The sequence below is a fragment of the Populus alba genome, chromosome 7, assembly GCF_005239225.2.
Source record: "Populus alba chromosome 7, ASM523922v2, whole genome shotgun sequence".
Classification (NCBI taxonomy): Eukaryota; Viridiplantae; Streptophyta; class Magnoliopsida; order Malpighiales; family Salicaceae; genus Populus; species Populus alba.
In genome coordinates, this window is record NC_133290.1 from 3418982 (window position 1) to 3444106 (window position 25125).

The 25125-nt window shown below is 36.0% G+C and overlaps 4 protein-coding genes across 6 annotated transcripts; all 4 read left to right on the forward strand.

The window, feature by feature from the left end:
• Positions 1-7702: 7702 nt before the first annotated feature.
• On the forward strand, positions 7703-8896 carry LOC118063122 (glyoxylase I 4). Its single transcript, XM_035077054.2, has 3 exons — positions 7703-7947; positions 8043-8157; positions 8245-8896. The coding sequence occupies exons 1-3, from the start codon at positions 7778-7780 to the stop codon at positions 8533-8535; spliced, it is 576 nt and encodes a 191-aa protein (XP_034932945.1). The 5' UTR covers positions 7703-7777; the 3' UTR covers positions 8536-8896.
• A 443-nt stretch (positions 8897-9339) lies between these two features.
• Positions 9340-11715, forward strand: LOC118063120 (B-box zinc finger protein 18). Of its 2 annotated transcripts, none has more exons than XM_035077053.2 (5): positions 9340-9824; positions 10345-10441; positions 10588-10682; positions 10775-11017; positions 11286-11715. In XM_035077053.2, the coding sequence occupies exons 1-5, from the start codon at positions 9732-9734 to the stop codon at positions 11292-11294; spliced, it is 537 nt and encodes a 178-aa protein (XP_034932944.1). In that variant the 5' UTR covers positions 9340-9731; the 3' UTR covers positions 11295-11715. The 2 variants fall into 2 exon arrangements, with proteins under 2 accessions (XP_034932944.1, XP_034932943.1); XM_035077052.2 differs by having other exon boundaries at positions 9346-9824; positions 10567-10682.
• A 695-nt stretch (positions 11716-12410) lies between these two features.
• On the forward strand, positions 12411-18400 carry LOC118063119 (probable serine protease EDA2). Its single transcript, XM_035077051.2, has 12 exons — positions 12411-12701; positions 13106-13231; positions 13459-13614; positions 14215-14397; positions 14819-14935; positions 15064-15117; positions 15265-15336; positions 16471-16676; positions 16818-16912; positions 17249-17323; positions 17785-17868; positions 18095-18400. The coding sequence occupies exons 1-12, from the start codon at positions 12528-12530 to the stop codon at positions 18208-18210; spliced, it is 1458 nt and encodes a 485-aa protein (XP_034932942.1). The 5' UTR covers positions 12411-12527; the 3' UTR covers positions 18211-18400.
• Positions 18401-19122: 722 nt separating this feature from the next.
• LOC118063116 (probable serine protease EDA2) lies at positions 19123-24019 on the forward strand. Of its 2 annotated transcripts, XM_035077042.2 has the most exons (13): positions 19123-19456; positions 19858-19983; positions 20202-20357; positions 20925-21107; positions 21285-21401; positions 21515-21568; positions 21649-21720; positions 22032-22237; positions 22376-22470; positions 22805-22879; positions 23115-23198; positions 23477-23575; positions 23673-24019. In XM_035077042.2, exons 1-13 carry the CDS (start codon positions 19271-19273, stop codon positions 23678-23680), a joined length of 1461 nt encoding a protein of 486 aa, XP_034932933.1. In that variant the 5' UTR covers positions 19123-19270; the 3' UTR covers positions 23681-24019. The 2 variants fall into 2 exon arrangements, with proteins under 2 accessions (XP_034932933.1, XP_034932931.1); XM_035077040.2 differs by having other exon boundaries at positions 19125-19456; positions 23477-24019.
• The last annotated feature ends 1106 nt before the right edge of the window (positions 24020-25125 follow it).

The following is a 25125-nucleotide window of genomic DNA, read 5'->3' on the forward strand; positions in this document are numbered from 1 at the left end:
TATTAAGCCTTAATTAGGTGATTAGTTATTGCCTATCACTCCATCTGACAACTCTTTTACTTTATATATATAAATATATATCTTTCTCTTACAGGTCTGAAATGAAATGGTTTGAATACGTATATTGTTTGATAAGCTTTTATGAGACAAGAAGCTTCTTATTGGCTGGATCTTTCTCACACTTTTTCTTTGAATTCAAATCCCAGATGAGAGGATTTCTAACTATTTTTATCTTCTTCTTTTTTTTCTTATCTCGAGACCATCACCTTAATATGTTATGTTTTTGTCGAGGTATAAAAGTGTGTGCAAAAGCTATCCGTTCTACTTGTTTTCCAAAATTAGGTCAATATTGAAATAGATTATCTACTATATATATAAAGAACTTAATTCCACCGTCCTAATGATAAAAAAAAATAGTATGTCAATGATAAAGCATTGCTTTTGAAAATAGTTAAGACAGATACTTTTCAGATCGAGTAGTTATGTTGACATGGATAGGCATTTCATGCTTTTAGGTTGTTAGTTCGTTAGTATCAAAGATCAAGTCATTATGTTAAGAATAATTGAGGTAATATCAGGATATAATCATGAGAATGTATCAGTTTTATGATATGATCTTGTTTGTTTTTTAGGTGTTTGGATGTCAATACATCAATGATTTTGAGTTAAGATGGATCATGTTTCTTGTCTAATGAAAAGCATTTCAACAATTATATTTTCATTTTAAACAGGCTTGGATCCAGGAGATCAGGGGAGGGACCATTCCATTAAGAACTATATTGAAAGAGTATTAATTTTTCAATTTCCATTGTTATGAGGTTTGGTTACCTACAAAGAACTCGACCCACAAACATGCTTGCAGTCCTGTAGATGTATCAGTCAACATTGAATTTCTTGCGTTCCACAGTGAGACAAAGAAAAAGCTGCAAAAGGAGGAAAGTGGGGACTATTTTGACTAAAAGAAATGAGATGCGTAGCACCCCATGTGTTGAGAGAGAAGAAAATTGCTTCATATTCGTCCCCTTGCTTGCATGTGTCTGGAAAAATGTCCACTATACAGCTTTTGATAAAGAAAAGCAAAATTATTATAAAAACCAATTTGTTTCTGTGGGGCTCCTCGTATATTTTTTTTTTGTTTAAAAATATATTAAAATAATATATATTTTTTATTTCAAAATAAAAAATCTAAATATACAAAAGTGCTTCTTACATAAATAGGGGAAATTTATAAATAGAATTTCTTGTGTGTTTTTTGAAAAAAAAATATAATTTATTATTGCCATTTTGCAAATTGGTGCTATATATGTCCATGCATGATGTTCTTCCCGGTGATTATTATTATTTTTTATTATAGACCGGCTTGTCTATAATAATAATAATATTAAAATAGGTCATGCTCATAAATCATGTGATTATATATAATTAACTCTTCGTCTCATATGTATGAGCATAAATTAATATCAGTAGAATACTATATAAGGTCTATTTCAAAATCATTTTCTCCCTCGAGCAAGGAACAAGAGGAAGGATATTTAATGTTGTTTGAATTTTGACTTTACAGACAATTATCATAAAGAAAACATCACAAAGATCTGTATACTATATGTAGAGTGAGTTCCACATAATTCTATCAATTAATAACATTTTATTTTATTTTATTAATATAGAGAAAGGTGCCTCGTCTCTAGCTCTCACACCATGTGAAAAGGGTCAAGAAAGAGAGCTTTTACACGAGTTTCTAAAGGAAAAGGAAGGTATAAATCCATGCATACGAGAGAACAGACGGATGAAGCATGGCCTGGAGCACATGAGAGGGACTTTTCCATGATGACTTGTGGTAGCAGCTAGCAACCAAACTATCCATCTCACCATAAATTCCCCTATTCCTTGAAAATTCAAGCACTAAATTAATTCAATATTTGTCAAGATGATGATTAATATGGTCCTATGCTAGGTGTGTGATCGATCATGCCTCATAATTGAAAATCCAACTAACTTGAACTTTGTGGTTGATATATTTCTGTGTCTAATTTACAGTGTTCATCTCAAGGTCCATTATTTATATAAAAAAGGTTGAAATGAGTGATCAACAAATAATTTGACGTGACTGGCCGCGTATGTAGATATAAATTAGGGTTATTAGATTTTAATATTATAGTTTTGAATAGTAGAGAAATAGAATAGAAAGCAATCGGTAGAAAAAACTCTGATATTTTTTTAAGAATTTGGTAATTCGAGAAAAACAATATATAACATGTTAACTATTTTATATATTGATTTAACTAAAAGAATCAAATTAAATTATAAAATTAACAAAAAATATTAAAACAGTAAAATCACTTTATAAAAACAAACATGTAAAATCTCATGATTAAATTTGAACAGAATCTAAAATTATGGATATCTTTTTAATTGAAATACACGTTTGACAAGTTCGGTTTTTTCCACGCTCTTTATTTTGTATCTATTTGATTCATAAATGCATCCACACCACGTCATAATTGGATCCCTCTCTGAATCATGCACAAATTAAGCAGGTCTCAGTATTTTTGAATCTTTGCCATGTGAATGGCATAGCCATCTTACTTGCCCGTCGCGTCGAGGTGAGTCCAACTCAACGGGAAGACTGGAAACAAAACAGGTGATTCTAGAGAGCATTAGGGCACATACCAAATGGGCTGTTTGGCCTCTCTGCTTGGCATAGCCTCTGTAGCAGTCTTTAGCTTTCTAGGACCCGCGTATGAATCTATGCCTTGGGACAATTCGATCCATATGTAGCTTTGTTTTCTTTTCTTTTTCTTTTTCTTTTTCAAAGTAGATAGTTATTTATCATAGATTGCCAAAAAGTTAGATGAATGTTTACTGTGTTAGGTTTATGATAATGCTTAGTAAGTATTAGCCTTAACTTGACTGTTTGTTATTGTGTTTCAACGAGATTGTTTTGATGTTAATATCAAAAATAATTTTTTAAAAAATATATTATAATATTATTATAATATATTTTTAAATAATATCATGCTTGCGAAACATTATATTTAATTACTTTTATGAAGCAAGCATAAATAAAAAATCGAGTTATCATGATCAGTAGGGTATACTAGCCCAGAACCAGACATGAAACATGATGCAGATTCGTGGGCAATCAATTTGTTTAATGGAGCCATCTTTAACTGGCAACCACCTGGGAAGTGGAACAGGTAGCCATAGATTTGCACATGCAAAGAAAGTGCCAGGTAAGCAGGCCAGTTTATGTCTGAAAATAACCAAACAAGTACATTAAAAAAAAAAAAGGTTAGGTAACATGACAAGAATTGCTAAGCGCAATTTACATTATCAATTGTCCTTAAATATTCTTTCTAGAATATTATATATGAAAGATTAAAAAAAAAAAAATCCAAATTCAAAGCCTGCATGTACATCAATTATGGTTACACATTATCACCATGTAATCTTCTAATTCTTCTCTAGATAAGCATGGTGAATAAAATGCTAGCCAACTCGTTTCCATTTTAAAGGAAGAAGGCCTAGGTTCCATCGGATGATTTCCCTTCACTGTCCACGAAGGGAGGTCCCAAATCAACATGAATTTACGTAGAAAGATACCTATAACTCAGGGCTGGAAATTAGGTTTTTTCTCTTTCTTTTTTTCAGCCCCATTAGCAGTTGTTTTAAGTGCATTCTACTTTATGAATAAGACATGTATTTTGCAGGTTTTTGGGCTCGGTGTAGCTTATACACTTTGTAGCATAATTAAGTAAAGAAACCTGTACCGGGAGAGGCTTTTCTGTGTTAACCTACTCCATTGCCGAATATTTGTTGCTGAGATTTGGATGTGATCCCCTCCTTACGTCCACTTACCTTCCATTGTGTCTATTCCCTCTAGTTCGAGCATGGACACCAACATTATGGTTTGCAATTTGTGGATATGTCCTCAAGCTTCGCCCATTCTGTTCCTGCCTGGTGCATGACATAGTTGTAAAATTTCTTAGCCCACCAATGAATGCAATCTAGTTTGTATCCTCACCCAAAAAGGAAAAAAAAGGAAAAAAATCTGTGCTCTTGAAGATTTTATGGCACGGACTCTCTTGTTGTCATGTAGTTATAAGTAGGCTGCCGCACGAAAGAAACAAGTGATGCAATGAAGGAGAGTTCTATAGAGAAGGGAAACATATATATATATATATATATATATATATATATATATATATATGAAGAATAAATTTTGATTATAGGAGGGAAGAAGAAAATTTGAGGTTTTGGGTATCTCATCTGGGGCCTTAAATGAATCATCGACGCTTTTTGGTGACAGTCTCTATGTTGGATATGTCTGCAATGGTGATATTGAACATACGGAATTGTATTGTTTCAACCTCAGGAAGAGGGAATGGGCATGCATGTCCTCATCCAACACCTGATATAATTCAAAATCCGGCAGTATGCTCAGACTATCTATGGATCGTGATGAAGTCCTGAACACTTCACGAATTAATTGGGCTTTCCATGGTTGCAATCTTGGACTGGTGTTCTGACTGGACTGACACTGGTGACTTCCACAGAAATATCAGGCTGAACAAGATGAGGAAAAAGTAGCAGAATTCAAACAGAGCATGATTGCATTTTTCAAAATTGTTCGAATTGACCTTGGTTCCCACAACGTAGCTAGTCCCTTGCTGGAAGGTGAGTGTATTGACGTCCATCCTTTTATCGAGGGTCTTGCCGTTTGTTTGTTCGATCTCAATTCCAAGATAGAATGGTCCATAGAAGACTTAAATGTACTGTCCATGGATTGGATGAGGCAATGCGTGGATTGCCTCTTGACGATGACTTCACCATTTGATACACTTCTCTTTTGGATGAGAAAAGCAACACATTTTGCCTGATTTTCACCTTCGCGCGACGTTGAGCACTTCGTGAAAACTCAAACTTCAGGTATATTTCTCGCCTGTGCACGCTCAAGTTGGACTAAGACAACTTAGGTACCTGTGACAGTCACTCAAACACGGCAGCCTTCTCCTTCTGCGCTGAAAATGTGAGGTACAGAACCTTCAACCATGGTCTTCAACCAGTGGGTTAGTCCCACTGTTTATTTGGCTTGGAATGATTAGATTCGGATGCGAGGGTCAATTTTTAAGAGGCAGAATTTGGGAAGGTGGACAACAAGGTCTCCCTTCTATAGTTGTTAGGGTGGAAATCGAGTTGCTTATATTGCATGGTACTCAGGGTGAAAATCTCAGTACTGTCAATGATGTATTATGTTTGTCAAGAGGGTATTTATCCATGGTAGAAAAACTTGTATTATGTTATGCCATTTCAGTTTAATGATCTTCTCCTAACCATTCTGTCATAAGGGTATGTGTTAATCTATAATTCTGTTCTCGTGAGTAAGATCTTGAAGAGCAATTAGCAAAGATAGTGATCATGTTGTTTTCGTTGTTTTTTGTTGATTAAGTTTTAACGGAGCTAGCTCTTTCTCAAGAACCATCTTTGGCGTAATGTTGAACTCTGCATCCTATTTTGTTTGCTTGAATTCAATTTGCAAGTTCAATTCATGGTTCAAATTCTCTCTCAGTAGAATTCGAACACGGATGAAGTTTCGACCATCTGTCAGAGAAAAAAGAACGAATGGAGATTGTAGGATTCCCAAGAAATTCTTCGATTTCTTCCAGAAGCAGATGATTATTCGAAATATCTTGACGGCTTTATCAGCAGGACAGCTCTGACCTTTTCTTATTCTTCTTTTGGTGTTATGCAAGCTAATTGTTACGTTTAAATTGGTTTTTATTTCCCAGCTCTGTATTCCTAGCCAATATGAGATCCTGTTATTCACTATTTTGAGTTTCTGTTACATGTTATTCAAAACATTTTAAGTACCACAAGAGCTTTGTAATCTGATCTGGTTATTTGAAAACAAATCTGTTCTCTGTCCAAGCTTTGAGATGTGAACTTGCAGTGAAAGCGTCAGCATTGGAAGGTAGCTTAGTTTGCTCTGGCTACAGTTATTTGTCAATGGATTTTCCAGTGTACTAACTGATCATGTGCTGTCTCTTACTCCATTTTTTATTTAGTTTAGCTGGATCCATGCTCTTAAAACTACTTGTTCTGGTATTACTTAAAGCAGTGTTCAATAATGGGCCCAGATCCTTGTGTTTCTTTGGATATGATTAATTCTACTGCAGAACCTTGTTAGGATTGTGATTTTGAGAAAGCTTTACTGGTGCGTGACATTCCCAATTTATGGATTGTGGTGGTAAGGCCAAGTTGGCTGGCTCTGTCCATGAAGCAAATAGTTGGGCTTAAACGAAGAGCCTTCCTCCAATTATGTTGCTTCTGAATTGGATTTAGCGGGGTAAGATTGAGAGATTTTAATCCATGAGGGTAAAGGTAGAACATTAGTAAATCTACAAAGGGCAGAAATATAGCTCACCCAACAAAAAATTCTCCAAGATATTTTGGTAGTTCACTATATCTACCATTGAGTAACACTGAAATCGTCTGCTACAAGGAGCTAGCCTCCATTTGAATGAGGAAATCATTCCAAATGTTTGTGGAGTATAGCTACTAGCCTCCAATGTCACCGCCCTTTCCAGTTGCGTGATGGATTTTTTGCACCGAATGTTAAAAATGACAAGGTAATTTGGTGAGAGGAAACATCAAAGAAATTTCAAGTTTTTGGAAGCTAGTAGTTTCGGTCCCGACAAGGTTTGAAGGGCTAAAGCATTGTTCCATCCTCAAGTCATCGCTTCATGGAGAAAGAAGCTCCTCGAGAGCACATTTGGCTCTTGATTACCGTACCATTTGCCACTCTGTTTTTACCTATCTCTTGCTCACCTTGCGTAAAGAACATCAAGTAAGCCAAAGTTAATATTCCAGCTTCCAAAAAGGAGAGTCCTGAACGAGGGATCGCCTTGTTTAAAGCCTTGTTCAAATTTTCACCCTTTAAACAGCAGAGTAAAAGCCATAGTCACCTCACAAAAATGGATGCTATATTGGTTATCACTGATCAGAAAAAAAGCATCATACGGTATTTTAATTGGTCCCCATATTCATTGAGGTATCAATTTCAATCCCTACTGCTCCGAAGCCGATAAGATACCCTATGATTTGAAACGAGCTGACCCAGAATACATAAAGGGCTTGGCCATTGCTTTCAATAATCACTTCTGTTGGAGGATAGTAATCCCAAAATATCTAGCATGTAACTGGCATGAATTTTGTTGTAGGAAATCCAAGTTGAGTTTTGAATGACAATTAGCCAGCAAATAGCATACCAGTTGAATAATTTTGTTGAAAGGAAATAAAATACTAATAACCGATATGAGATATTGGTATAATCGAGTTCCAACTTGAGGGATTTAGAGTCCCTTTGGTACTGCGGCCAACGAGAGCACATAGATCATATTTGCATAAGCAATGACAGTGAATGGCGTTGGCTCAAATTCGCTAGCATACATGATAAGTTGAGCAACCTCCAAGGTGTTTCCATTTTGTTTAATTGAGTAACTAATATGGATTACACTTTACGCCATATTTAGTTATCATGGTGGCTAGATGATCACAGCATGGTGCTGGTCTGAATGTTGATTGGGGAGAATCTGCCAGGAAAGTTCCTCCCCCATCAAGGACAGAAAAATCCAGCGTAAATCTGAATTCAAAGTAAATAGATATCTCCACAATGTTGCTTTATAAAAGGAGCTTTGCTGGTTATGTGTTCATGCATCCAAAGAGAGTAAAGAAGCTTGAGTGAGCAAGTTAAGAGCAATAAAAAACAAAGGCAGAGATGACAATTGAGATTGAGGAAGCAAGCAGCCATGAGGCACTTCCCCTCCTCTCACTGAACCATCTATCATTGTTGTGCAGATCAGTGTGGGCTTCAGCAAGGTTTTATGAGCATGTTTTGGGCTTTGTTCACATCAAACGCCCCTCTTCTTTCAATTTCAACGGAGCTTGGTTAGTTTATTTACTCACTCTACATTTTTAGGCATTAAATATACCTTCACAACTTCGTTTAAAAAGAACTGACTGGCTTGTCTGATTCAATGCAGGTTGTACAATTATGGCATTGGCATACATTTGATTGAGAACCCATCAATTGATGAGTTTGACACCATTGTCGAACCGCGTCCGATTAATCCCAAGGATAATCATATGTCCTTCCAAGTAAGATTTGTGAATTCAAAACTCAAGAACACAAATTGTGCAATCATAAAGGTGGTGGTACTAATGATAGTGTTTTGTTTTCAATAGTGTACTGATGTTGGCCTTGTTAAGAGGAAGCTGCAAGAAATGGGAATGAGGTATGTGACAGCAGTGGTGGAAGAAGATGGGATCAAGGTGGATCAGGTGTTCTTTCATGACCCAGATGGGTACATGGTTGAAATCTGCAACTGTGACAACATCCCAATCCTTCCTCTGTCATCCTGCCCATTCAAGCCAAGAACGGGAAGTTTCAAGAAAGCAACACCAAGTAACTGTGGATTCATGGAGAATGTGATGATGGAGAGCTTGAGCATGGATATGATGAACATCTCATTTTGAGTTGCAAAAGGAGTGATCACTGATCACAAGTTCAACTGGTCATCTCATTTTGAGTTGCAAAAGGAGTGATCACTGATCACAAGTTCAACTGGTTTTTGTCTGTTCAAAAATATTATTCTTCTGTTGCAATTGTATTTTATTGTAGGTCCTGAATGTTAAAGGGTCTACTGTCTTGGGTGATGATGAGTGAGTATTTTGGTTATTTGGTACTTAATGTGTAATAATTAAAACTGTGAGATTGAACAAGATGTAATCTCTCTGTGAAAAAACCGAGCCAAGATGTGGCTTTTGCATTTGGAAGTGCATATATATGTTGTAATCAAAAGTTTTTTCAATGAAAATTTCTGCAATCTGTTCTGTATTGGATTCTGTATGTAGAGCTAGACAGAGCTCCTTGTTGCATGAAATTGCTTTTCACATTTAAAAAAAAAAAACATCAAATTAATATTTTTTAAATGTTTTAAAATGTTAATATTAAAAATATATTAAAAAAAATCCATTGAAGTTTGCACGCAATACCAACCCACTCCAGATCACCCCAGTCCAATGTTCACCGTCAAAGCCTAGGAAATCCGTTGAAGTTCTTCCTTGACTTCATCACATCCCTAAACTTTTAATTTTTTGGCTAGTGAAAATCTAGAACCACCTAACGAACGACGGAATCTACAGAACCTATTAGGTACAAGATTTTGATAGGAGATGTCGTTGCCTTATGAACGGCTAGGTTTCAAAGAAAAACAAAAACTACTTAAAGAGATGGACCCCATGTTAGATATCAAACTGGTGGGCAAGAATAAACACAGAGGCACTATCATCCTCTAAAAATACCCCACTGCCTGTGAAGTTTGTGGCCACAGAGACTGAAACAAAGTTTGACAAAACATAAACTAAGAACAAAGAGAAAACCCTCCATTTCTTTAGGTGTGCACTTATTAAAACCACATGTATCATCTCTTGTTAGAATCTCCCCAGGCCCCTCTTTATCCCCAGTTTATGTCCCTCTCTTTCTATAATAACCAACAACTAAAACATTAACGTTTGATAGACAACATAAAAATCAAATATTCCATCGTTTTGCACGTAGATTTAGTGAAGCTGTGTCTTGTTGCGATGTTTGATACCTTTATTAAAGGAAACTGTGCTTGAATCCTTTTTCTTTTTGCTTGATTTTGGAGAAATGAGAGTGAGAGAAAATTATGCGTACCCTTTGCGACGCCTGTGAGAGTGCTGCTGCTATTGTCTTTTGTGCTGCTGATGAGGCTGCACTTTGCCTTGCCTGCGATGAGAAGGTATACATGCTTGACTTGCTTTTTAACTCTTCTTTATTGTGACTGCAATGGTTTTAATCTTGATATTGAAACATACAAGTCATTTATCTTTCTAGACTCGTAGTAGGTTTTGGGGGTGTTCTATTTGTTGGGTCAATTGATTATTTTTTGTCTTGCTTTTGATATGGAGAGCTTCAATTTCACTTAAGACCATTAAAAGAAGTGTGAGAAGATAGGATTTCAAGAAGTGTGATTTATGCCTTGTGATTGTAAGTCCTACAGATAGGAAGAAAAGATAGGATTTCAAGAAGTGTGATTTATGCCTTGTGATTGTAAGTGCCTACAGATAGGAATTTTTTGATCCTGACACTGTTGTTACTAAGTTAGCTAAGAAAGTGTATAAAGCTTCCCCTAGAGTTGAAATTTGAACTTGACAGTGTTACTTCCCCTACTCATATAGAGGCTTTTGGAATTTGACATTGGTCAAGATTGTTGGTGAACATCTACTATTGAAGCTTTAATCTGTTAATTGGATTGGCAGGTTCATATGTGCAACAAACTTGCTAGCAGGCATGTGCGAGTGGGTCTGGCAAATCCCAGTGACGTTCCACGCTGTGACATATGTGAAAATGCACCTGGTAAGCAGGTTCTTTTTCATTTATTCTCCTCTTCTTGGAGGCTGAGTCACTCACTAATTTGGTATTGTGGAGAGGTTTTGAACTTTGTGCTTATGTTCTCTGCTTCCAAACATGCATACATGCAGCTTTCTTTTATTGTGAGACAGATGGAAGTTCCCTTTGCTTGCAATGTGATATGAATGTTCATGTTGGAGGTAAAAGGACACATGGGAGATATCTTTTGTTGAGACAAAGAGTTGAGGTTTGTTATTGGTATCTGTGGAAAATTCCAACAATTCTCTTCCTGCTATGTGAAATTCCTCTAAAATTTTAACTTTTTTGGTTGCACAATAGTTTGCAGGGGATAAACCTCAGCCAGATGACCTACATTCGCAACCTATGCATCCAGGGGAGACAAGGAAAGGACAGAATCAGCCACCAAAGGCAACAGCAGAAGAGAAGCGACAGAATCGCCTGGTTTCTCCAGCTCCAATGTCACTAACTAATTCTGATGGACATGACAAAGTGGATAAAAACATGATTGATTTGAATATGAAGCCTCAACGAACTGATCACGAACAAGCTTCTAATAATCAGGTTACTGTATTTTCTCCTCCCTATGCCTGAATTTCATCTTGTACCCTATGTGATATATTAGGGATAAGAGCACATTTCCCATCGAATGGAGTGGTTGTTAAGTATTGCTCACGAAATTATCACAATCAGCTTCTTAATATTCCAACAACAACACCTTGTTTAGTTGCACTAATTAACCTGACAATTTTTGGCTTAAGAATATGACGTTACCTAATAACGTGTTCTATTCTCCAAGACTTCTACCTGAGTTTTCTTAACCTCTTTACAGGAACTGTGACATTATTATGTTAATGGAGTGATCGCAAAGCTGAAAGCAGCTCGGTTCCTATGCCCTCAGGGAGCTGGACAGGAGCAGGGTTTCTTCTATGCTTCTCTTGCGTAGTAGTTAGCATGTCATGTGTCAATATTTCATGTTCTTCTCCCCTGTTTTTCTTTCGACATGGATGATGTGCTTCTAAGGCTTGGGGAATGTGTTTTCACCAATAATGTAGCTTAGTTGTTTAGACTAGCAGTGGACAGTATCCACATCTTCAATTGCAAAGAAAAGGTACAGAATCAAGTGCAATTGGTTGCTTTGTGGTTGTGTTCGAGATAGTTTGCATCCCTTATTTCCAAGTGTCTGATATTCGCAGAAGTGGCATTGTAAGAAATTTCTTCGAAGTCTAGAGAATTCGGTATACTATTTCAGATTACTGCAAGAGCATGTTTCCAGCTGTTCTTTGTCTTGATTTCGGATGGCGACACGTTGTTTTTGAAAGCAGACTTGTGATACATGTCACAACGCTTCCAACGCAAATCGATAGAATCGTTACATTTGCATGCACGGGCCATGGATCTAAGCTCGCTGGATTTCAAGACCCAGTAGCATTTCCAATTTTTATGTGAATGCAACCTGGACACCTCCTGTCTTCTGTGTATGTGTTGAAGAACAATAATCAGTTTATTAATCATGGTTTTAAAGAAAAGAATTCATTAATCATGGAAAAACCATTTTCTTTCTCATCTTCCACAGCGGGTGTTTGGAATTGAAATGTTGTTAGTGTTATAATAAAAGTGTGGCGAGGTGTGGTTCTCTACAACCCATTTAATGCCTAGTTTTTCTTATTTTTTAATAATGTTATTTTGAGTTTAATTTGGGTTGACTGATAAATTTATTAATTCATTTTGACTTATCAAATTCATTATCCGATAAATATAATTACTATAAATAAAACACTACATGAAGTGCCTATTTGAGTGTCTATTACAAGTTATTTTACAAAATATTTTTTTACTTACAAATATATAAAAAATAATATATCTTTTATTTTTAACATTAATATTTTAAAACACACAAAAACAAATAATTTTTTTTTAATTTAAAACAAAAAGAAAATCAATTTTTTAAGAAATATAGTTAGAAACCAATGACAAACACCAACACCACCAGACTTGATGAACATCAACAATAACAAACCTAGCCTTAAACATCCTCCCTGTTTCAAAGAAACAACACCAACAACAAGAAGCAATGACGACGATGAAGCTAGTGTTTATTTCTTTGCTGCTCTTGTCAACAGCACCTTATGCCCCTCTCGCTCTTAGAACGCAGCTACCCAGCTTGTCCGGAAGCAGCAACAGCAAGAATTACTTGACCACTCAAGAACACTGGTTCAATCAGACCCTTGATCACTTTTCTCCATTCGTATTTCCTCTCTCTCTTGTTTTCTTTTGATTTTGGTGTTTCGGCTGAAATAGAAACTGGGCTTCTTGTCTATTGTTAAAAAGTTCCTTTCTTTATTGAATATTTCAAGTTTGATCGTTGTTGCCATATTTTCATAATCTAAGTTTACTTAAGAAACTGTGATAATTGGGTTCTTATAATTGATGAATGTGTAAACTAATTAATAGTCTAGTGATGTTAATACGTGATTAAATGATTCATGTAGTGTGGAATTATAAGAATAGTTGAAGTGATGTTAGTGTGTGATTGATGATTTTGTTCAATTAAAGTTTAAGTTTTGGATAAAATTCTCTGTGGTTTTGAAGAATATGAAATGGGTTTTGAAGGATTGGCATTGAGTGTTAGGTTTGTTTTGGTATTTGCAGGACCATGATAAGTTTCCGCAAAGATACTACGAGTTTCTTGACTACTTCAGGATTCCTGATGGTCCCATATTTTTGGAAATTTGTGGGGAGTCTTCTTGTAACGGGATAGTCAATGACTACATCAGTGTAAGTTTATAGTAGTTCTTAAGTAGCATTAAAGGATGTTTTGGTTGTTAGTGCTTGATTATGTTTATAGGCAATTTTTAAAGTTCATTGAAAAATAAATGAAGAAAAAATTATGGGTGTTTGTCGATGTTGTCACCATGATAAGATTTGTTTTGAAAACTCAACTTTTAGTGTTCTTGGTATACTAAGTCATGAAAACTTAAACTAGACCTTGTTACCTTGTATAGGTTTTGGCAAAGAAGTTTGGAGCAGCTGTGGTTTCACTTGAGCATCGTTACTATGGAAGAAGTATGCCTTTTAAATCAACAACAACTGAGAATTTGAGATTTCTTTCGTCTAAACAGGCGCTATTCGACTTGGCTGTTTTCCGTCAGTATTATCAGGCAAGTTGTCGAGCAATGTCCTCAACATTTTCTTCACATCAAATTTTAGTTATTGGTGAATGAAACCTGTATTGAGTTCAACCGTTTGAGATGCCTCATTTTCCTTTGATAGCAGTCAATCCAATTCCAAGAAAAAGTACACAGTCGTAGTTGTGGAATTTATCCAGTCCTGTGTTTTCCTTTCACTGTGATCAAAATGAAACATGCAATGCTGCATTCTGTTCTAGATATTGATAGCCTTGAGTTATCTTTCTAATTCACTTTTTAACAATACACAATAGCAAGCATGCAGACAAACCACCCACATGTAAAAAAAATATAAATATGCATGTGTCAGGATACATGAATCTGGTATTGTCATGTCTATATGAAGATGTCTGGAAGTATGTCGAAGCAAAAGCCTGAAATGTAGAGAAATAATGCTATTTCTTTCTGATGGAAATTTCCTTGTATATAACAGGGAAACACTTTCCTGTATTTGTAGGTTAAATCTGTCCCAGTAGTTGTCATTATGGCTCTTCATATGCATTGAAGTTTGAAGTTGGTATTATTATTTTCTGATTCTTTGAGGTGCACAGTGATAGTACTATTCATATGCAGGAGTCATTAAACCTGAAGCTCAATAGAACAAGTGTTGAAAATCCTTGGTTTGTTTTTGGTGGTTCATATGCTGGAGCACTCAGTGCATGGTTTCGTCTTAAGTTTCCACATTTAACATGCGGGAGTCTTGCAAGTTCTGCAGTTGTTCTTGCTATTCACAACTTCACCGAATTTGATCAGCAGGTAAACGCAATGTTGATTGTAATCCTGTAAACATGTCCTAATCCATGCTTGTGCTTTTAGTTTGATTCTCTGCAGTGTGTGGAGTTTTGGATAATGCTAGGGGTACTTAAATTTTTTACAAAACCTTTTTTACCAAGTGATGTGGAATCTGTTACAAGGAAAGGTTTTCAAATCATGGGATGTGAATCTTATCAAATTTATTGATGCAATGATAATTATAAAATGTATTAACTAATGAATCACCAATCATACACTGCCATATCTTTTAGTAAAACAATCTTGGTAATAAATTAAGCATCTCAAGCATTATCGTTCGAGTTTTAATTCTTTCTGTTTTTGGATATGTTTCCTTATTTTGAGAATTTTGTCCTGGTGAGATCTTTGATAGAAGACCTTTCTTGTCCCTGTCAATTTTACTTAGATTGGTGAGTCAGCTGGTGCTGAATGTAAAGCTACACTGCAAGAAACTACTCAACTTGTTGAAGAAAGGCTTGCGTCAAATAAACAAGCAGTGAAGACATTGTTTGATGCAGCTGAGGTTTATTGTATCTATCCATATAATAATTCATTATGTGAAAATCTTAAACAATGAGATGAACTACATAATTTATGAGGCTTTGTTTACTTTTATCATTTTGAATGTTCACATTTTACCTGTATTTGCAGCTGGAGATTGATGGCGACTTCCTGTATTTTCTGGCAGATGCAGCTGTTATAGCAGTGTGTGTGATTTCCTTTTTAGTTTTTCTGACTAATACTAATTTCCATATTAATAACATCTACTTTGTGCCAATCCCATCTAGTTTGGATTGGGACTTGGTGGTAGTTGTTTTTTTTTATAATGACATCTGCAGTGTACTTTCTCAGTTTCAATATGGGAATCCGGATATAGTATGCTCCACACTTGTTAAAGCAAAGAACAATGGAGATGATTTGGTGGTAAGATCCAGTTGTTTTCTTGAAATCTATCTTCACATATACATGTATGGACCCATTATTTTAATTGATATAAAGAATATACCAGTTTAGGATAGAGTAATTGGTACCCTCAGTGGTCAAAGCCTGTTACTCCTTGCTTGTTCACTGATGACCTGTGTAGTTTTCAGCCATAGCTTTGTTGGATATTTGCTTTTTCTTAGTACATAGAAGTTGAGAACTTTATCAATCTTGGTACCTGGAAATGACAAGACTCAACTTTGAAATGATGATTGCATTTTGTTATTCAGAAATTCTTTTGATATTATAGGTCCTGTTCAATAACTAAATGTCAAATTAGACCATGCAGTTTGAATAATTTAATTGACCATGCTATGGCGATGGTGAGACTGATTGGTTTTAAGTCCAGCAGATTGCTCATCACACTTCTTTGTCTATGGAGTTTTAACTATTTTCCATTGATAATTTCCAATCAATTCTACCCAGACACCAAGTATCTCCCTTCATGTAGATTCCAATAACATAACAAAATTATTGGACCATTCTTGTAGGAACTACGATGCTACCCCTGCTGAAAATGTTTTCAAGACTCCCTGTCCATTGGCTGCTGTGGTAAAAAGGGGTGTGGTGACATTAGACATATCTTGTTATTGTTATGGGGATTGCTTGACTCTAACATCAGGTTATGACAAAGTACTATTGCTAGAAACATAAGATTTAGACCTATTGACCAAGCAACAGGAATTCCTCTAACATGCTGCTGAAATGTGAGAAATATCAATTGTCACGCAAATAATTAAAGCTCTTAAATATCATGCCCCCCCACCCCCCAATTTTTCCATTCTTTTTTTTTTTTAATCATGGCAGCCTAAATTTTGACTAAATTGTTAATGATTCCACAAGTGGCAGCATGCCTAACTTCCATGTATCACTTTGGATGAATTCCTGCTGCCTTAGGTGGTGGGAAATTTTTGTTCATATGCTGCTTATGTTTTTTGTTACTATAACTATTATTATAATGTTTTCTACCTTCTATGTTCAGTGTGATAATAATTTAATTCTAATCATGATGCTGTTGAGACCAAATGGTTTAATATGTTTCTAATGGAAGTTTTATATTGACAAAAAATAATGCAGGAGGCATATGCAAAATATGTTAAAGAGTATTATCTTGGAACTTTTGGCTCCACCGTTCAGACATATAATCAGAAGTATTTGAAAGACACTTCTCTTAATAAACATACTGGTGATCGATTGTGGTGGTTCCAAGTTTGCACTGAAGTAGCATATTTTCAAGTGGCACCCTCAAATGATAGTATTCGCTCTTCAAAAGTCGACGCAAGGCATGCTTTAAATTATCTTCCATACACTAATATGTTGCTCCAAGTGTCTTTAGACTCTCCATATGCTTTTTGTGCTGAGTTTATTATGCTTTTTTCCTGTGTGACCTCACTCTACATGATTGTTGGCTGTGTATGTTGCAGATACCATTTGGACCTTTGCAAGAACGTCTTTGGAGAGGGTATCTATCCTGAAGTTGATGTAACGAATATATATTATGGAGGCACCAATATTTCAGGTCCAGAATTCACCTTTATTTTTATTCTTAAAAGCTTAATTTGGATAGAAAATCTATTAATATAGGCATATTTCTATCTATAATTATTTCAAATTTGAAATAAAGATTAAAATGTCTAATTTTCTTTTTCGATATTTTCTTATACTGAATCTGTGCAAAAGGATTATTCATCTCTTGGAGATGGAGTGCTTGTTTTCACACAAACTCCGAGTATCTAGTCCATAAGTAAAGTCATATGTACTGGATAGTATGCTAAGTAGACACTACAGGTCATTGATGGGGTTGTTTGTCAAGAAAATTGTCATTGACTGTGTTCATAAACTTTGTATCTTGCAGGTTCAAAAATTGTTTTTGCAAATGGGTCTCAAGATCCCTGGCGCCATGCGTCGAAACAGACCTCATCCCCGGATAGTGAGTTTCCAACTGTTTGTTGAGAATTTGATCTTGGAAAATGGGGGAAAGAGCAATTGCTTTGGTGGGAAATCATTTTTCTCCAAGTGGAACTTTTAGAAATGTCAAAAACTCCTTGAAATAATTTTTAATCAGTTCTTGAGCCATCTGCTAGCGCTTGATAAATTTCTAAGTGGCAATCAGCATCATCCTTCTGCTTGAACCTGATTGTACTTGGATTTCCACCCTTGAGATCCAAAATTTGGTGTGATTGTTGTTTTTCTTTTTCAATCATCTTTTCTGGTCTGGATGTCTGGTATTACTGCTCTTTTGGTTTTTAGATTAGTCATCCATACTCAAATTGCTTAGTAACCCTTGTTATGCATAACCACCACTTAATGTTACATGTCAAGGCATCTGGGAAATGTATTTATTTGAATGCCTTTTCTTGCTCACTGAAATGCTTCTTTTAAACTTTTCAGTGCCTTCCTTTTTAATCTCTTGTCACAACTGCGGTCATTGTACTGATATAAGAGGATGTCCACAGACTCCTTTGAGTCTCGAAGGTACGTGTTAGTTTGAACTTGCTATTATCCCAAGCAATTCGGAATTTCTGATAGCTTTTAAAAGCCATCGATATGGACCATAAAAAAATTTAGACAGCTATTAATAAACTGTACATCCGGTAACTTTCCTTCAAATTATGCTGGAATACATATCCTTGGCTCTTGTCCTATTCGCTGCCAGTTGCTTTCTGGTTCAACTTTACGACACGTTCATTTTATGTAACAGGTAATGCTCGGAACTGCAGCTCCCCTGAAGCAGTTGAAAAGGTTAGGCATCAGATCATAGAAAAGATGGACCTGTGGCTCTCTGAGTGTCGTGCTGGTAGTTGGAGCTCCATGTGATGCTATTTACAGCACAAACACTTGTTTTATTTTTATTTTTCCAAGTTTTTTTTTCCATGTCACTGCGATCGCAAGTAAAAGTTGTGAGAAATAGATTACTGCAAATAAAATTTCAGTAAGTAAATACTGAAATGTTTGTGTATAGAATGTTCAAAACTTATGTTCAGTCACTGACCATTAATTTCTCCCAGGTGAAGTATCTCTGAAACCGACAAGCGAATTAAAACGGTGGATGTTTTGTGCCTTCAAAATCATGCATGGCTGGGAGTAGAAAAGAGTTCGAATTTTTCACAAAACTTTTTTAATTCAATGAACTGCTTACGAGCCCATTGTTCACGGGTTTGCAATCAACCAGTTAACTAACGAGATTACCAAATCCAAAAGCGATTCATGCATTTTTATACCTTCCAATCTCCCCAAAAATAAAAATTAAAAATAAACGGGCTTTACATGACGATGAAAGTTTAAAGGAGGTCTGCTAGAAACTTTGATTGAATTTAATTAATATTCCAGAAAAAAATAAAAATAAAACCAAAAACATGGTTGCTTAAGGTTTTATAAATAAAAACATAAGAAACTGATGCTGGAGTTGTCGAAGCCTGGGCTGGGCTGTCCACTATGGAATGAAGCTAGCATTGGAAGCTTTCTTTTACCGAATAGATGTGGAGACAGACAGTGTGGGAGCCGTGCTCCAACAAGACCCGAGCCTAGCATTGGACACATTGTGGATGATATTAAATTATATTTCTCGAAGTGAAAAAAACTGGAAAAACATAAATCAAAGAGGCACAAACTTGTTTAGTTGGACAAAAACGAATGAATTTTTATATTTTTAAAATAGAAAGAATATGAAACATTAATTGTACACGACTTTGACCTGCATAAATTGTCTGCCTGCGCAATCTTACAATAGGAAACAAACCACACACACACACACATATATATAATAGTCTGACAAATCGTAAACTAGGAGACACAAAGACACCTACATGACTTGTTGCTAGAGTTAAGACGCGAATCTATTCAACAGGACAGGAAGAGAAGACAGCAAGAAGAAGCAATGGAAATGATGAAACTGGCTTTCATGTCCACGTTTCTCTTTTTCCTGCTTTTCTCAACATCTCATGCCTATCTCGCACCTCGTACGTTGCTTTACAGCTTCTCTAGAAGCAGCACCAACAGCAACCGCTCCTTGACCACTAAAGAACTCTGGTTTAACCAGACGCTTGATCACTACTCTCCAGTTGTATCTTTCTCTCCCCCTCTCTTGCTTTCTTTTAATTTTGATGTTTTTCTTGAAATCAAAATATGGGTTTCCTGTTTAGAATTTAAAGCTTTTTTCTCCTTAAAAATGGGTTATTTTAAAGTTTGTTTCTTGAATAAATCTTTGAAGTTTACTGAAGAAATTGGGTTCTTTTAATTTTTATAAAATGTATAATTGATTGGTTGGTGATGTTAAAGTGCAGTTAAATGGTTCATTTAGTGTGGAATTCTAAGAATTAGTTGAAAATTGAAATGATGTTCATATGTGATTGAGTGATTCTCTTAAAGCTTAGGTTTTGAATAAAATTCAGTGGTTTTAAAGAAATGTGAAATTGGTTTTGAAGGATTGGCATTGAGTGTAAGGTTTGGTTTGGTATTTTGCAGGATCACCATAAGTTTCAACAACGGTATTATGAGTTTCTTGACTACTTCAGAATGCCTGATGGACCCATCTTTTTGAAAATTTGTGGGGAATCTTCATGCGATGGGATAGCCAATGACTATATCGGCGTAAGTTTTGGTAGTTCTTGAGTGGTATTAAGGGTCTTCTGGTTGTTAGTACTAGAGTCAATTTTTAATAAAGTGCATTGCCTATTGAATGGGGAGCAAATTACGGTTTTTGTCGACGTCTTATCACTGTTAGAGTGCATTGATGATTTACAACCCGGCAGTGTACTAGGTGTGCTCGATTGATGATAAATTAAATTAGACCTTGTTGTTTTATATAGGTTTTGGCGAAGAAGTTTGGAGCAGCTGTGGTCTCACTTGAGCATCGTTACTATGGAAAAAGTTCACCCTTCAAATCAACAACAACACAGAATTTGAGATATCTTTCATCTAAACAGGCACTCTTTGACTTGGCTGTTTTTCGTCAGTATTATCAGGCAAGTTGTTGTGCAATTTCCTGAAATTTTTCTTTTTCACATCAAGATTATTTGACGGTAGAGGCGTTCTGTATTGAATCTGACCATGTGCTATATGTCATTGTCCTTCAAATATAATCTATCCAATCCAATGAAGAGGTTCAGAGTTGTGGTTTTGGAATTATTCTAGCCCTGCATTTTCATTTTGCTCAATCAAAATGTAAATTTCAATTCTCCATTTATTTTTCTAGACCTTGATTGGCTTCGGCTATCGTTCTACTTCGTATGCATGTGCAGGGATACTTGAATGTAGTATGGTTGTGCAAGAGCATGCCTAAGAAAAAGCCTGAGATGTAGAGAGACATTATTATTTATTTGGGATGCTAATTAATTCCCATATGCATAACAGGGAAACTAAGCCTTGTCTACAGGTTTAAATTTGTCCCAAAAGGTGTCATAATGACCTTTCATATGCATTAAAGTTGATGCTAATATTTTCCTATTCTTTTGAGGTGCATGGTGATGGTTCTGTTCATTTTTTTGCACCCAACTCTTTTTTCTTTTTTTTTTGTATGCTTTCTAATGCAGGAATCCCTAAACCTGAAGCTCAATAGAACAGGCGTTGAAAATCCTTGGTTTGTTTTTGGTGTTTCATACTCTGGAGCTCTTAGTGCATGGTTTCGTCTTAAGTTTCCACATTTAACATGTGGGAGTCTTGCAAGTTCTGCAGTTGTTCTTGCTGTTTACAACTACACTGAATTTGATCAGCAGGTAAACACAATATTTATTATACATCCTGTAACCATGTCCTGATGCATGTTTGTGTGTTTATTTTGATTGTCTTCCATGCATTGATTTTTAATACTTTGTTTTTTGGATATGCTTCTTTCACATCATGAAATTTTTGTCATGATGAAAGACCTTTCTGTCCCTTGCCATTTTATTTAGATTGGTGAGTCTGCCGGGGCTGAATGTAAAGCTGCACTACAAGAAACTACTCAACTTGTAGAAGAAAGGCTTGCATCAAATAAAAAAGCAGTGAAGACCTTGTTTGATGCAGCTGAGGTTTGTTTTATCAATCCTTTAATAATACACACAAAATAATGAGATGAAATTCACACTTTATGAAACTTTCTTTACACTGATCATCTATGTTAATGTTTTACGTGTATTTGCAGCTTGAGATTGATGGTGACTTCCTGTATTTTCTGGCAGATGCAGCTGCTATAGCGGTGTGTGTGATTTTCTTTTTATTTTTGTTGCCTAGTATGAGGTCTTCATGTTAATGATATTCACTGCCCTGCCTTTTCAGTTTCAATACGGAAATCCAGATAAACTATGTTCCCCTCTTGTTCAAGCAAAGAAGGATGGAGAAGATCTGGTGGTAGGCTCCAGTTTATTTTCATTTATCTCCGTGGTCAAAGCCTGTTACTCCTTGCTTATTCACTAATGATCCATCTAATTCTTGATCCTGGCTTTCTTGGATGCTGCCTTTTCTTTTTTGGTGGATGTTATCATGTCGAGAACTTTATCAATTTCGGTGCTGGCAAGTTCAAACTATGAGATGTGATGATTGCATTTTGTTGTTTAGAAATTCTTTTGATAACATTGATTGTACATGGCACATGAGGCCATCTCTCCTTAGTCCCTGGTTGTTTAATATGCTTTTAATGGAACTTCAAAATGCAAATGCAGGAGGCATATGCAAAATATGTTACAGAGTATTATGTTGGAAGTTTTGGTGTCAGCATTCGAACATATGATCAAAGGCATTTGAAAGACACTACTCTTAATGAGAATACTGGTGATCGGTTGTGGTGGTTCCAAGTATGTACAGAAGTAGCATATTTTCAAGTGGCACCTGCAAATGATAGTATTCGCTCCTCACAAGTTGACACAAGGTATGTTTTTAGTTGTATGCATTAATATGATTAATGTGTGTGTTTAGACTCTCTGTTCACTTGTTATGTTGTTTGGTTTATGATGCTCCTTTTGTGCACCATCTCACTCTGCATAATTGTTTGTCATATATGTTGCAGATATCATTTAGATCTTTGTAAGAAGGTCTTTGGAGAAGGCACCTATCCTGAGGTTGACAAAACTAATATATATTATGGGGGCACAAATATCGCAGGTCTCGGCATTGACCTCCCTTTTCTTGAATATATTTAATTCTTATCTCTGTACGAGGATCATTTCTCTGGGAGATGGAGGTGCTTGTTTTGCACTTGATCTCTGAGTAGACCCAGAAGCAAGGCAACGTGTACTAAATAAAAAAGCAAGTTCTGAAGAGATAGGCGTTTGATTTCTGAAATGATTACTTCCATTCAGGGATGGATTTAGCCCCCCAACACACTCACACACACACAAAAGAAAGAAAAGAAACACACTGAAACAAAAAGCCTTAAATGCACTCCTGAAAAAACTTGCCTATTAAATTGTTTTTTCATAGCTTTTGTATCTTGCAGGTTCAAGGATCGTTTTTACAAATGGGTCTCAAGATCCCTGGCGCCATGCATCAAAGAAGATTTCATCTCCAGATAGTAAGTTTCTAACTACTTAATCTCTTTTGCGTGGTTTATTTTTCATCATCTTTCCAAGTCTGGTGTGTCTGAATGCTTGGCACGAGTATTACTGCTAGTAGGCATATGCTCATAAATGGCTTAATGACTCAATATGCAGAACTACCATGCAAACATTACGTGTAATATATTTTGGGAAATATATTCATAATCATACGCTTACTTGTTCACTGAAATGCTTCTTTTAACATTCCAGTGCCCTCCTTTGTGATGTCTTGTCATAATTGTGGTCATGGAACTGATATGCGAGGATGTCCACAGTCTCCCTTCAACATTGAAGGTATGTTCTAGTCTGTGCTCTGCCTATTATCGTATAAGATTATGGCACTTTATATTAATCTAGCTTCATTGTCATCTCAAGCAATTCAGATAGTATTAGAAGCCATTAATACAGACCTTAACAAAATTTGGACTGCTGTTCAACAATAAAATGTACATCTGATAGCATTTTTAATAGCATTCCTTCAAATTATGCTGGAAATCATATCCTTGTTCCTTGTACTGTTTGCTGGGAATTGCTTGCTGCTTATCAACTGACATTGTTATTTTCAATTACAGGAAATGCTCGGAATTGTGGTTCCCCTGATGCAGTTGAAAAAGTAAGGCATCAGATCATAGAAAAGATGGACTTGTGGCTCTCTGAGTGCCATGCTAGCGGTAGGAGTTCCATGTGATGCTATTTATAGCAGAGACGCATATATTTATAACACGGCTGATTAACTAACCTTTATCTTATGTATTACCTTCTTAACAGATGTTTAGTTCCTCATCAATGAAATGTATTGCCCGCATGATTGTGATCTTGTCTACCCTGGAACCCAAGTGTGTAGCAAATGGCAGTTATGATCAAACTTGTTTTATTTGTTCTCCAAATGTTACTTTCTCCTTAAACGCAACAGCCAACTATAATGAAGAGCAGGAGGAATTACAACTGTTAACATCTTCAACCTCTCCTGATGTCAATCTTTTGTACTGTCGCTCTGTTTCTGGTCTCTAGCTTTTCCTGCAGTTTTGCTGCTCTAATTAGAGGTGATTGTGGGGCTATTTGGGAGTGTGGTAACGGTTATTTCTCGGAAATGCATTAAAATATTATTATTTTTATTTTTTAAAATTTATTTTTGATATCAGCATATCAAAACAATCTAAAAATACAAAGAAAAAATTCAAATTATGATGAAAAACAGTTTGAAACTCAATTTCAAACATCCCTTTCTCACTGGCCTTTTTGCTGTCTTTTGTTCTCCTTGGTTTGTGTCCCGCGGCTATTTTTGGCTAATCCTCCTAGTTTCTTATGTTGCTTTTGTTGTCTCTGACCCTCAGGACTGCGTTTCTGCTGATGTAGCCTTTTTACATTGTTGCTGCAGTTGGTTTTGGATTGTTGTCCGGTTAGTTAGATAGCGTGTTTAGCATTTCAACAACGATATTGCTGCAGAGTTCTGTTGGTTTGTGTCCTGATATTGCTGTTGTTCGAGGGGGGGGGGGCTGCATGGTGCTTTGACACTTTTTTCTAGGCCCAGGTGCTGATTTGTTGGTTTTGGCAGCTGAAGGGCGTTTTCTCCGCCAAGTCTTTTTTTCCCTTGTCGGTTCTGGTCTCTCCTCTCCTACCTGGCTGGCGCATTTTGCCACTTGGAGGTTTCTTTCGATAATAGTGTCTCTTGGCTTATAAAAAAAGAAAAAACAGAAGATTCTTCAATCTTTCACTACTCCCTAGATTGAAACCAAAATTAGGCAAGTACGATGTAAAACTGGTGAAAACACAACAGTGTTGATGTTGTAAATTGAAAGGAAAGAAAAGGAAGAAAAAAAGAGGACCAGTAATGGTTAATGACTAACTTAATGTTTTCTTGGACACCAGTGACTTCTGTTGAAACTTCATTGCTCCTTTATAATACGTTTCTTTGCCCAACATTTGTCAACATGATGTGTTCTTTGGATGCCACTCTCAAAAATCTCTTGAAGCCCTCGTGTGTTTACTTCCCTCTGGAGGAATATGGAGTTCATTGAATCCCATCGAGCCTTTATTTTTAAGTTCTTACCAAGTTTTAGGTCTCTAAGTTGATTTGCATTTTTCAGGTTTCGTTAGCCCTGTTGTTGGCGTGGATAACTCAATTGGCATGCTATAATTCCCGTCTTCTGAATCTGCAAGGCTGAGGTTTGAGTCTCTTGAAAACCAAAAATTCATTCCAGATTTATTGGTTTTCGATCCA